A 13,362-nucleotide genomic window follows, 5' to 3' on the forward strand; every position below is an offset into this window, starting at 1 on the left:
GTAAGCAAGCCTCAAAAACAGACTTTCAGATCACCTACAGCAACCCCAAAGGGAAACGAGATGGAACAATCTGATACTCAACCACCTGGACTCTCTGAACTGGCAACAAAAGAGGATCTGGGAAAAATGAAATCAGAAATAATTACTCAGAGAACAGCAAAGATTGCGCTCATAGTGCAAGACATGATTAATAAATCTAGAGAGGACACAGATAAAAAAATAGAGGAGCTGAGGAACATGATGGAATCCCAACATAGGAAACAAATGGAATCCATAAAGCAGATGCAAACAGATTTCGAGGAGATTAAAAACTCTATCAAAAGTCTGCACAGCAGAACAAACCAATGTGAGGACAGACTTTCAGATATAGAAGAAAAGATTGCAATTAGTGACCAGGAAAAGAAATATTGCTTTAAAATTGTAAGGGAACATGAGAAATCAATCCAGCAGCTGCTAGATGATGCAAAGAACAACTTAAGACTGATTAGAGTCAATGAAGAAAGAGAGACTGCAGATGACATAAAAAAAAACCTGTTCACAGAAGTGATGGCAGAAAACTTTCCAAGAAGGGGAAAAGAACTTGACATACAGATAAGTGAGGCATACAGGATTCCAACTAGCCCCGATCAAAAAAAATCTACACATAGGCATGTAATAGTTAGGATTCCAGAAACCCAACAGAAGAACAAAATTCTACAAGCAGTGAGACAAAAGAAATAAATCACATACAAAGGAAAGCCCATCAGAATCAGAGCAGACTTCTCAATGCAAACCCTCAAGGCAAGAAGAGCTTGGAATGATGTATTTCAAGCCCTAAAGGAAAACAGCCTCCAACCCAGATTGATGTACCCTGCAAAATTATCTTTCAAAATTGATGGAGAAATAAGATATTTTCATGATAAAGAGCACCTCAGGAACTTCATGAATACCAAACTAGTACTCCAAAAAATTTTAGACAATATACTAGGAAAAGACAGTGAGGATCACAACCCCAGAAAGCCCAACAGAATGAATCCATTGGGCAGGACAAATTAAATGCAAAGGGGGAGAATCCAACAAAAAGAAAAAGTCATGACAAGGCTTTTAAAACTTTGAACTTCATCTCCCTAATGAGTGTATAATTCAATCTTGTTATTGTACTGATTAGTACTTTTCTGATTCTAGAGTTGCACACCTTTCCTTGCGCTGTACTATTATCTTCTTATGTCTACTTTTTAATTGGGTTGTCTATTAATGAGCTAGAACAGTTCTTTATATACTCTGGTCATAGGTTATATGCATTGTAAATATGGTCTGTTTGAGGACTACTTTTCATTTTAATGATGTCATTTAAAGTTCTAAATTTTGATGGAATCTCATTTATCAAATTTTTTCTTTTATGCATCATGTTTTTTGTATCCTAGGTAGTTCTTGCCTACCCTAAATTCATAAACATTTTCCCTTATAATTTCTTCTTAAAGTTTTATACTTTTAGGCTTTCATATTTAGGTTCATAGATCCCTGCAAGTTATTTTTATGTATGGAAATAAAGAGTTGAGGTTAATTTTTTATATACTGATACCAGGTGTTCTAGTTCCATTTGCTGAAAACACTATTTTTTCCTTGGCTCTTGAGTTTATATTCTATAAAATGTTAACGTTAAATAATATTTCAAAACTTAGTGGACCATATATGTGTGGTTCTATTTCTAGATGTTGTATTTTATTCCAATGATCTATATGTTTTTCCTTACACCAACACTGCCTTGATTACTGTAGCTTTAGAAGAAGTCGTAAAATTAGGTACACTAAATGTCTTTCAACACTGTTTTTTTTGTTTTACTTTTCTAGGTCCTTTGTACTCCTACATAACTTTTAAATTTCAATATCCAATTCTTCATTTATAGTAAGTACACACAGACCTGAAGTTTTATATATACCTTGTGTTTTCTAATCCTGCTAAATTCAAGTACAAGTTCTAGGGGCTCCTAGAGATTTCTTAGTATTTTCTCTGTAGATGATCACTTCATCCATATATAAAGATTTAGCTTCTACCTTGCCAATCCTATCCTAATTGTGTCATTTTATTGCCAGACTATTTTGGTTTAGGCCTAGGTTTCAAAGTTTAATGGACAGATGAAGAGTAAGCATATCCGCCCTTGTTCCCCACCTTAAGGAGAAAGCATTGTATCTTCTCCATTCATATAAGGCATTCTCCCTGGAAGTATGGAGTACATGTCTTTAATCTATTGAGAAGGTTCTGTTCTGCTTCTAGTCTCCTGATAGCTTTTACCATAAACAGCTGTAGAATTTATTTAGTCCAATACTTTTTCTCCAACTAGTGACAGGATCATTTGGCTTTTTCCTTTCCTCTGTTAAAATGATGACTTTTGGGGGTGGATCTTCCAATGCTGAACCTACACTGCCATCCCTATAATAAAACCACTTTCTACATACTGCCAGATCTGACTTCTAATAGTTTGTTTTGTTAAACAAATTTTTACCTATGTTCATACTTTTTTCTTCTATTATCTTTATCCAGTTTGAGGATTAGCACAATGTTGATTTCCAAAAATGAGGGGAGAAGTGTTCCTTCTTTTTTCTGCTTTAAATGTTTGATGTAATTCATCAGTTAAAACGTATATGAGCCTGCTGTTGTCATATCGGTGGGTTTTCAAGCTAGGAATAATCTTTCTTTAATAGGTGCTATTCAAATTTTATATTTCCTCCAGAGTTAGTTTCATTAATCTGTCTTCCAAGGTACTTCTTAGAAGTTGTCAAATTTATTTTTAAAAAAAGATTTTTGTAATATGGTTTCTATATCCTTTTAAATTTTGTGAAATCTGTGGTAATGTCTCCTAGATCTTGATACTGTAATTTTAAAAATGTATAACTGATATTGTGTAATAGGAAGAAAAGGTCTAAAGGAGCAGGGTAAGTGGGAGGGGTAGGGGAAAGGAAAGAAGGGAACAGAAAAAATATGAGAAAAGGAAAAAAATGGAAACAAAGTCTCTGCAAATAGGGAATGGTGGAGGGATTTAAGGGAGGGCAGGGGAAGGTGAAAAAAATAAGAACCAAGATACTCATGTAATGGTACAAGATCCCAATGATGAATATAACTGTATTTTATACCTGAAATGTACCGATAAACTTAATGAGGAAAAACAAAGAAAAGAAAGGAAGAAATAAGGGGCCAGGGATTTAGCTCAGTGGTTCCACTGCTTCTCTCACAAGCACAAGGTCCTGAGTTCGATCCCCAGTACGGAAAAAAAAAAAAGAATAAATAAGGAATGTCTAAAAAATATTTTGAACTGAAGTGTAACAAAAACACACATCAAAACATATCAAAATCTGGGTGCTATGAGTCAGAATACTGTGAAGGGGGCTGGGGATTTAGCTTAGGGGTTCTGGCGCCTGCCTCAAAAGCGCAATGTCCAGAGTTCAATCCCTTGTACCAAAAAAAAAAAAAGAAAATACTGTGAAGGGGAATCTGTAGCTATAAATGCTTGTAAAATGAAAAGAATAAAGATTGAAATCATTCTAAACAACTTAAAACAAAGAACACATTAAACCTAAATAAGGAATAAAAAACAAAAAACAAAGAAATAGAAAAATAATAAAACCGTAAGATTTTCTTAAAAGATCAATAAAATTGATATGCTTCTACCTAGAATAAGGAAAAAGACCCAAATTACGAGTATCAGGAATAAATGGGGGACAATATAAATATATATTACAGACATTAAAGGACTACTCAAAAATATGAACTTGGGCCGGGGATCTAGCTCAGTGGTTCTGGTGCCTGCTGCGCAAGTATGAGATCCCTAGTTCGATTCCTAGTACCAGAAAAAAATTTATGAACTTTAAGCTAATAAATTCAACAAATTACATAAAATAGATAAATGCCTAAACAAGCTCAAGTTACCACATTTCAACTGAGAAAAAAAATAGAAAACTTGAGTGCTTCTATATCTATTAAACTGAATTAATAATTTAAAACTTGAGACCACGAAGAAAACCCTAGTCTCTGGTTGCTGACCAATTCTACTAAACATTTAGGAAGGAACTAATACTAAGTCTACACCAACTTTTACAGAATATAAAAGAAAGAGGAAAATGGCCCAATTCATTCTATGATTTAAAGCCAGCATTACCCTGATATCTGCCATTCAAAAAGAAAAAAAAAATTATGGGTCCATATTCATGATGAATATAGATGCAAAAATTCCAAAAAAATTTTTACTAAATTAAATCAGAAAAAAAATACATGTCCTATTAAAATGGTATGCACTCAAGGATTGGTAAATGAATAATTTAGGTTTGTTTGATAGGTTAACTCTTCTATTAATACTACTGTCACCAATGAATGACCGAAATATATTCTGAGAAATTCAATTTTGTGAGGTAATTTCATTGCTGTACAAACATCAGAGGATAATGCGAAAACAAAGACAGCTAAAATGTCACCAGTCACAATCTTAAGAGATGGTCATCATATTTGTCCATCACTGAAACAATGAACATTACTAGATGTATTGGACTCACATCAAAGATTCTTATACTTTATGAATAACTCTTGCTCTTGAACTCACAGGGACACACTCAGGCATTCAGTTTGGCTCTCTTAAAAAGAAACTGCATCAAACTTTTACATTTGTAAAAGTACATAATTAACAAAGCTGGAAATACCTGTCCTACAAGTTTAAACAGCCTAGGTTAGGAATGTACCATTTAAATTTGTCTCAGAGGTGAAGTTCTCCTTTTCACTGTAAAGACTTACCCGCGTCTTCAAGCAAGTGCTTCTGCAACTAAGGGACTTGGACAACAGCCTATTCCTTTGAATGGCACCACCCTGTCTTTAGGGTAATGCAATGCCATTAACTGCCTCCTTCTCCCTATTTCCAGTACCTCACTAGTGTGCTATCAAATCCTTCTAAAACAGCTTAAACACTATTTTCTGTATTTTCCTATTACCCCTTTTAGCAAAAACAATTTCTCCACAGCCTTTTGTTGTTTTCATAAGACTTGACAATTTGCTACAAATAATATTTCATTCCTAGGTGTCTGGGGTTTCTTGCTGATTTCCAGTCAAAAGGAGTAACTTAGTAGCAACTATTGATGCCCTTTATTAATTTCTTATTCCTACTAAAGTAAGTTACTCATTAGCATTTGTACAAAGCACTCAAATAAGATTCTTTACCTGGACCTTGAAGCAATTCTATCACTCCTAGCAATCCTTGGAGAATTTCAAGAATTTTAGAGATTAAAGTTTATAATTTGAGTTGCTAATGAAAATACTGAAATACAATTACAATGCTAGGATATTAAAATATATACTAAAAATACTATGTTATTATAAAATTGTAACACTAATGTAATACTAAAATACAATATAAAATATCAAGAACCAGTGAAAATGGGAACTAGTACTGGGCTTCATTAAATTTATTTCAAGGCATATTTATTTGAAGCCCATTATTTAAGTCTAAGAAATGCACAGAACAATTATATAGCAGAAGGGAATTAAATAAAATCTCTAAAATCATTCAACTTTTTAAAAAGTTGCTGTTTACTCTGATTTTGGTTTTTTGGTACCAGAGATCAAACTTGGGACCTTGCGCTTGCAAGGCAGGTGGTGGAACCACTGAGCTAAATACCCAGCCCTGTTTATTCTGTTTTATATATGAATATTCTGATTATATATACATTCCAGTTATATGCAAGATTTGGCTTAATGGTAAAATATAACATTAGTACTGCAGATTGCTATGAAATTATGTTTTCAGTAAATATTACTAAATCAAATGGGTAAAAAAATCGCTAATTCTAATTTCTCACATATCTGAAAGATATTCTAAGAGTTGTGATTTTTTTGTTTTATTTGTGGCACTGGAGATGAAACCCAGGGCCTCACACAGGCTACACAAGTTCTTTACCACCGAGCTACACTTTTAGCCCAAGAGGTGTTTTTAAATGAGGAAAAATGATCCTGATTCCCAGAAAGACTACATTTTAACAACTGGGTCATTCTCCTAAGAAAAAAGTTACTCTAACAATGAGATCCACATGAAACTGTAGCATTTTATCGATCATACACCATAGAGAATAGATTTTTAAAAATACTTCCTCTAACTTGGCTGTTTTTATAAATAAAGATAAATAGGGCCGGGGATTTAGCTCAGTGGTTTCGCCGCCTGCTGCGCAAGCGCAAGGACCTGAGTTCGATTCCCCAGCACCAAAAAAAAAAAAAAGACAAACTTTTTAAAAATCCTAAACTATCCCATATTCAACAAGGGTTTAAAAAAAAAAAAAAAATCCCAAGACTACTAGTAAGAAACTAAGATGGAATTTATCTCTAGTACAACCATTTCCTTATCAGAAAAATAAAATCCTTTAAAATGTATTGTCCAGAGTTTCCTGAACTGAATTGATTATTCAGATGGACTACCTGAATGCCTCCAGTCTAACCCACCTAGAATAAAAGAATACACAAAAGAATAAGATCTTTAGCAGGAAACTCAAAGGAACCAATCAGTGGGGTAAGAACAAAAGTGATTATTTCTACTTTCTCTCTAAAAATATGGTTTGTCTTAGTATAGTCTGTTTCAAGAATAAAAACAGGAAAAGGATACATAGCAGTAAGAGAAAGTAATGGACTAAGGTATACATCTGTCTAAATAAAAAGTATGTTTACTTCATGGCTTATTATATAAAAGAAAAGTAAATGAACTTTACCAAGAATTTTTTTGGTTTCTTTTTGATTTATTATCTCTGATCCTGAACTGTCTGTTAAGTGTCTTTCTACTATTTTCTGCCAGTCTTCACCCACATGAATACGTATCACTGGTAACAAATCACATCACATTAATGAAGATATCATTAAAGATTTAAGTGCATAAATATGCTAGTTTTAATGTATTTCCTATTAAGGCATCAGCACAGCATAATCTTGTGTAATGGCTAAATTTTAATTAAGTTTGTTGAAGTAAATGGGAAGCTATAATTCAAAGACCTGATTTTTTACATCCTTCAACTATACTTACTACTAAATGCAAACTGGATGACATGATCAAAAGTACAGAATTCATTCAAGCAACAAAAGAATAAGCATCTAGTATACATAATTTATACATTTAATACACATCTCTAATATATACCTAATACATACCTCAAAAGCATATCACAATTAGCATACACCTTCAATGGAAAATTCTCTCATTATGGGTTTCAATCATGATTCAAATTATATTAAAGGAGTATAACAAAATGTCAAATTTCCATTTACTTGACAGTTGTGCAAGTTTTTTATTTTGTAAACATTCTCGAAAGTGAACTAGGGATGTAGCTATGTGGTAGAACACTTGCTTAGTATTCAAGAAGGCTATGGAATCAATTTCCCACACCACGAACAAAAAACTTTCTCAAAGGAGCTCAGCATATTCCATTTTTATTTGTTTTTAGTGCTACAGAATGAACCCAAGGGCTCAAACATGCCTTAAGCACATGCTCTTATCATTGAGCTACAACCCTAGCCCCTAGATGTCGATTATAATTTAAAACCACCAAAGATCTCTATCACAGAAAATAACTTTCTGATCTTTCTTTATAATAAAAGATAGCTTTCAAAAATTTAAAAGTCTATACCCACCAGAGAACTGAAAATCAAAATGAGATATCAATTCACATCAAATACTGGCTATTATAAAAAATAAGATATTGAACATGCAGATAAAATGGAACCTTCATACAGTGCTGGTGGGAATTCAAATGTTGCAGCCATTTGAGAAAACAGTCTAGTAGTTCTTTAAAAGATTAAATACAGAGTTACATAATTCAGCAATTTTACTACTGGGTATCTATGTATGCAAGAGAAATGAAAACAAATGTCCACACAAAAACTTGTATACTAAAGTTTATGTTAACTGCATTCATATTAATAAAAAAGTAAAAACAGGGCCGGGGATTTAGCTCAGTGGTTCTGCCGCCTGCCTCGCAAGCCCAAGGTCCTGAGTATGATCCCCGGTACAAAAAAAAAAAGTAAAAACAACCCAAGATGTTCAACCACTGATGGATAAATAAACATGGTATCTTCATATAATGGAATATTACTCAGCAATAAAAAGGAATGGAGTAATATATGCTGTAACCCAAACGAGCCTTGAAAATATGCTCAGTGAAAGAAGTTAGTCACAGAAGACCAAATACTATCTGATTCCACTTATATGAAATGAACACAATATGATATTCTGTAGAAATAGAAATTAGAATAATAGTTGCCTAAAGCTAAGGAACTGGGGGAGAATCAAAGTGACTGTTAAGGGTACAGAGTTTTCTTAATGGTTATACATCTTTGTAGATATTAAAAAATACTGGATTGGAGACTTTTAAATGTGTAAATTACTTGGTATGTGAATTATATTTCAATTAAACTGTTAAAGTTCCTTCTTTACTATGAGAAAATGTATTTCACTAAGTTACTGTAAGGATTTAAAGACTTACGTAAAGTGTACATGATACTATGCTTTGGATGTGGTTTGTCCCCTAAGAGTTCATGTGTCAGAGGCTTGGCCCTCAGAGGAGCAGTGCTGAGGTGGTGGGATGAGTCGAGGCTTAGTCAAAGTTCTTTGGGACACTAGAGTGCTGCCCCAGGAAGGAAATAAAGTAGTGGGGGGAACCGTGAGTTCTTTTAAGAGGGTTTTATAAAAGAATAAGATTGCCTGCAACCCAGCTTCTCATCTGGCAATGTGATCTCTCCCTTTCATTGTGATGCCATTGACTATGAGGTCTTCACCAAAGTTAATACACTTGCACTGTCCTTGAACCTCCAGAACTTTTATTAAGTTACCCTGTTTCATGTATTTCATTCCTTTATTAGCAACTATAAGACCAGTGCTTAAAAGCAACAATATACTTAATATATCTTTGTTTATTCAGAACAAAACAAATTCCATTTAACAAAAAGCTTGCCTTAAAGTTTCAAAATCTATTTTCATTCTCATTTTTTAAAATTTCATGAAGGTCCCACAAAGACAATACCTTCATCAATTTTTCAAAAATTGATGCCAATGAATTACTATATTTCAAATGGTTCAGAATTGTCTTATTTACAATCTATATTCTTTTTCTGCCATTATCATCCTTTTAAAAACATCTCCTTTATTTCAGTACAATTTAGCTTCATACAAAAGACTGGAATGAATTCTATCAAAATGTTAACAGAATGGCATTTAGTGTAAGTCTCCTTCTACCATTCCTGTATTGCTTGGCTTCTGTTTTTGACACAGGATCTATGTTGCCCACACGTCTCTAAATCCTGGGCCCAAGGAATCCTCCTGGCCTCACAGCCTCCCAGTCAGCTGTAGTTACCAGGACTCACCATCATGTTGAGCTGCTACAGTATTATTTTTAATGAATACATAAAAACTAAAGCTTTTTTCTCTTCTCCTGATAGTGCCCTTTCACAAAGTTCTAATATGACAACATTTAGTGGTATATTAGTGATATGAATTTAAACATTCAGATAAAGGAAAAGTCAGGATGGAAAAGTAGAGCTTTAATATATATCTAATATAAATACAGAAAGAGACACTTTAAAAATATGTGGCAGCAGGCAGGTGTGGTGGCACAGGACCTGGGAGGCTGAGACAGGTGGACAGAAAGTTTGAACTCAGCCTCATCAATTTAGTGATTTAGACTGTCTCAAAATAGAAAATTTAAAAAGGGCTGGGGATGTAGCTCAGTGCAAGACCTGCGTTCAATCCTCAATACCACGAAACAAACATAAAAAAGGTGGCAACAACTTAAAAATTAGGCAAGCATCTTTTAATTTCATTTTTTTCACCAATGAAATGTAAAGCAGATTGTTTATGTGATAAAGGTCTAACTACATCTATTTTTTAACTCATGTCTTAAGTATAATCTCAACTCAAATACTATTAAGTAGACCAAATTTAGAAACTAGCTGTTTTATTAACTGTTAGGAATATTCTGATATGGAAAAATGCCCAATAAAGTTATTTTACATAACAAATACTAAAAATAGTAATGATAATAATCCAAGTCCTCTTACCAATTTCAGCAGGTAGCTGTTTGATTTTGTTCTCTCGAATGCTAAGCATGCTGAGTTTTGACAGGTTTTTGATGTCCTTTTCCACAGTAGTTATACGATTAAAGCGAAGGTAGAGAGTGGTGAGAGAATCTAGCCCATATACCACTGAAGGAATTTCTCTCAGTTTATTATGCCGTAAATCAAGCATCCGAAGCTTCTTCAAGTTATCAAGAGAGTCAGGCAAACTGGTAAGTGAATTTTCACTTAGAGCCAGTGTCATGAGATTTACTAAACAGCCCACCTCTGCTGGGAGGGACTGTAATTTGTTACTGTATAAATAAAGTTCTGTTAATTGAGTCAACTCTTTGATTGATGATGGCAATATGTGTATAGATCTCTTGGATAAGTCCAAACGCATTGAATTTTCTTCCCGGCATTTGCTGAGCTCCTTAGTTACTTCTGTATTACTGTATTTTTTCCTATTTCCAGGTGCTGGATTTGGCCGTTTGATTGTGTTGTCAACTGAAAAAGCAACCCCTGGTTGGGCAGCACTGGAATCCTTCTTTCCATCTTTGGCATCTCTCCCTTTGGTTTTAGGTTCTTTTTCTTTGCTTTCTTTTCCAAAACCTCCAGAGGCTTTTGCCTCCTTTTCTCTTTCCTTGGCTGATGGTACTTTGGGATCCTTCTCTTTAGAGTCTTTTTCTTTTCCTAAACTAGTACTCATGGTGATTCAAAGTGGATAAAAAACTACATGAAGTCCTTTTATTTTGTTTGCCAGCAATCCAAATTCAAAAACGAAGAGACAAAGATCCTGTACAAACGTATTGACTTAAAGACGTAATCAGCACAGAGTAATCCATCTGTTACATGTTGGATCTAATAGCACTGTGCCCATTTCTGATAACTCATTCCAAGTGGTAGAAGGGTGCTGGTCAATCAATGATTCATTAGAATTCCTGAAATATAATACAAAGAGTATTAAATTATCTGATTATCTCTAATTTATATATTATTATATCATCTATAATTTATATTATGTAAACAGCCTCTGAAAAACAGTAACTGGTAAAACAGTATTTTAGTATCATATTTCTCAAGCATAATCCTAAAATAATGAAGGTTGAAGGTAAAGGGGAGGTCAGAACATATACTCTACTATTGAAAAAAGAAAATTAGTAATTTTAAGTTCCTAGTGAAGTCTAAAGGGACTTCCCATAGTCTATAAATTCCACTAGTCACTGTATCTGAAGTTTGGTCCACTGATACATGGGCTGTTAAAATTGGCTGCAAAGCAGTAGTAATAAATTTGAATTAAGTGATTCATGCTCATCCTGCAGCTCTTACCCCTAATGAAATTCAGTTTTAACAACTAGAATGGAACTATATAACTAACTAGTCACAGAACAGAATTTTGGATTTTGATATCATCACTATGCTTTACTCAACTAACCAACCTTGACTATTTTCTAAACATTTCTCACTTCTAGTAAAAATATATCTTGTCTAGGTAAACTAAAAAAATGATTTGGCAGCCTAAAATTAAGTTTTAGGTCTAGTCCAGGTCTAAACCAGGTGACAATGTCAAACTTTTAGAAGAGAAAAAAGTATTGAGAATAATTTTTCATGTTTCTTGAAAAACAAAGAGTTTTTTTAAAAACCACTTTAGTTGTACAATGTTTTAGGAGACGGCTGTTTGTACAAAATTTTAAACTCTGTGTGTGTGGTGTGTTTGTGGTACTGGGGATGGAACCCAGGATCTCAAGCATGGTAGGCAGGCACTCCATCACTGAGCTACATAACCACCCCCCAAATTTGAATCTTACACCCACTCGTGTAATAACAATATAAAGTACTTGGTCTCAAAGTACTTAAAATCCAGTGAAAAACACACATCAAATTGCATCAAAAAACATCAGCAAATTGAGAAGCTGGCAGTGGTGTTTTATATTACAATCTTTATCATCCCAGATAACTTTTATTTCCCATCACCTAATAAGCATTGCATATGGAACACTTGATGTGGGGTTATCTTATCTCACAACCATATCACAAGGAAGATATTAAACAAATTTCTCACTTATAATCAATTTAAATTCTTAAATTGAAGAGTTCATTCATGTCCTATTTACATGAGAATACTGAAGCAACTAAAATAAGTGAGGAAATATTCAGCACCAGGTATGCCTAGTTTGAAATTCTACATACATTCTTTCCTCTATAACATGCTGGATTTCAAAAATAAGCATCTTTAAACTATGATTGTACAAAGATGCTTATTACAGTTAATTTAGGTTTTTAATATCTTCTATTTGGAAGTTATATTAGTCAGCTTTCTATTGCTATGGCAAAATACCTAAGATAAAGAGCTTACAAGGAAGAGAAGTTTAGTTTGGCTCATGGTTTCAGGGGTTTCAATCCATGGTCACCTGGCCCTGTAGTGAGGTAGTACATCATGGTAGGAAGAGCAGGATGGAGTAAAGCTATTCGCATCATGGCAGCCAAGCAGTAAAAAGAAGCAATGGGGCCAGGTTCTCCATATCCCCCCTTTTAAGGGCATATCTCCAGTGACTTGTTTCCATTAGATCCTACCTCCTAAAGGTTCTGCCACCTCACAACAATGCCATCAGCAGAGGACCAAGTCTTTAGGGGACATTTAAGATCCAAACCACTAATGGTTCAAAAACTGTTCCTGCAAAGGACCAGGTATTGCTGGCCAGACTAGTCTCTGTTGTGGGCACTCAAGTATGAAAACAGCAGCAGACAACATGTAAATTAGAGTAAATGTGTTTTGATAAAACTATTTACCAAAATAGATCTCAGAGTAGATGCAGCCACTGGTTCACAGTTTGCCAAGCCCTGTCCTAAGTTCCTGTTTCAGGTTTTAAAACATTTATTCCAGGAACTATATTTTATGCAAATTGGACATAAGTATCTTTCCATTGCTGTTGTAATATACTCATATTACATTTAGCTATTTCCTAAATAGATTTTCTACAATCTAGGAGAAGGACAGCTAGAAGGAAAATGGGATCAAGAAGCACTGGCTTATTTGGATCTATACTGGTATAAAGACTATCATGGTAGTTACCACATAATATTTGTTTTTAGAAGCCTGTAGGCCATATACACTAAATATATTCCTTAGCCTTATCTTAAGTGCACATGTGACAGCTTCACAATATTGGATCGCGAATTATAATGGACAAGACCTTTGGTTCCAGACAAGATGGCTCATTATACCCTGTTCTTCTCACTAATTACAACCCGAAATCCTGAACAAAATCCATAGTGCAGCTAACAGAACACTGAAAAATAAAGACAATGGACCTTGAGACT

The 13,362-nt window shown here is 34.1% G+C and overlaps 1 protein-coding gene across 3 annotated transcripts in view; it reads right to left on the minus strand.

The window, feature by feature from the left end:
* The window catches only part of Shoc2 (SHOC2 leucine rich repeat scaffold protein), an 83,801-nt gene that overhangs the window by 35,930 nt on the left and 34,509 nt on the right, over positions 1-13,362 (minus strand). For all 3 annotated transcript variants that reach the window (XM_004838950.4, XM_004838951.4, XM_021253451.2), the window contains exon 2: positions 10,048-10,982. In XM_004838950.4, coding sequence (XP_004839007.1) covers positions 10,048-10,750 — 703 coding nt within the window. In that variant the 5' untranslated portion in view covers positions 10,751-10,982. The remainder of the gene's footprint in view (positions 1-10,047; positions 10,983-13,362) is intronic.

The sequence above is a fragment of the Heterocephalus glaber genome, unplaced genomic scaffold (assembly GCF_053883595.1).
Source record: "Heterocephalus glaber isolate CG9 unplaced genomic scaffold, H.glaber_assembly_v1.0 deba00001497, whole genome shotgun sequence".
Lineage (NCBI taxonomy): Eukaryota > Metazoa > Chordata > Mammalia > Rodentia > Bathyergidae > Heterocephalus > Heterocephalus glaber.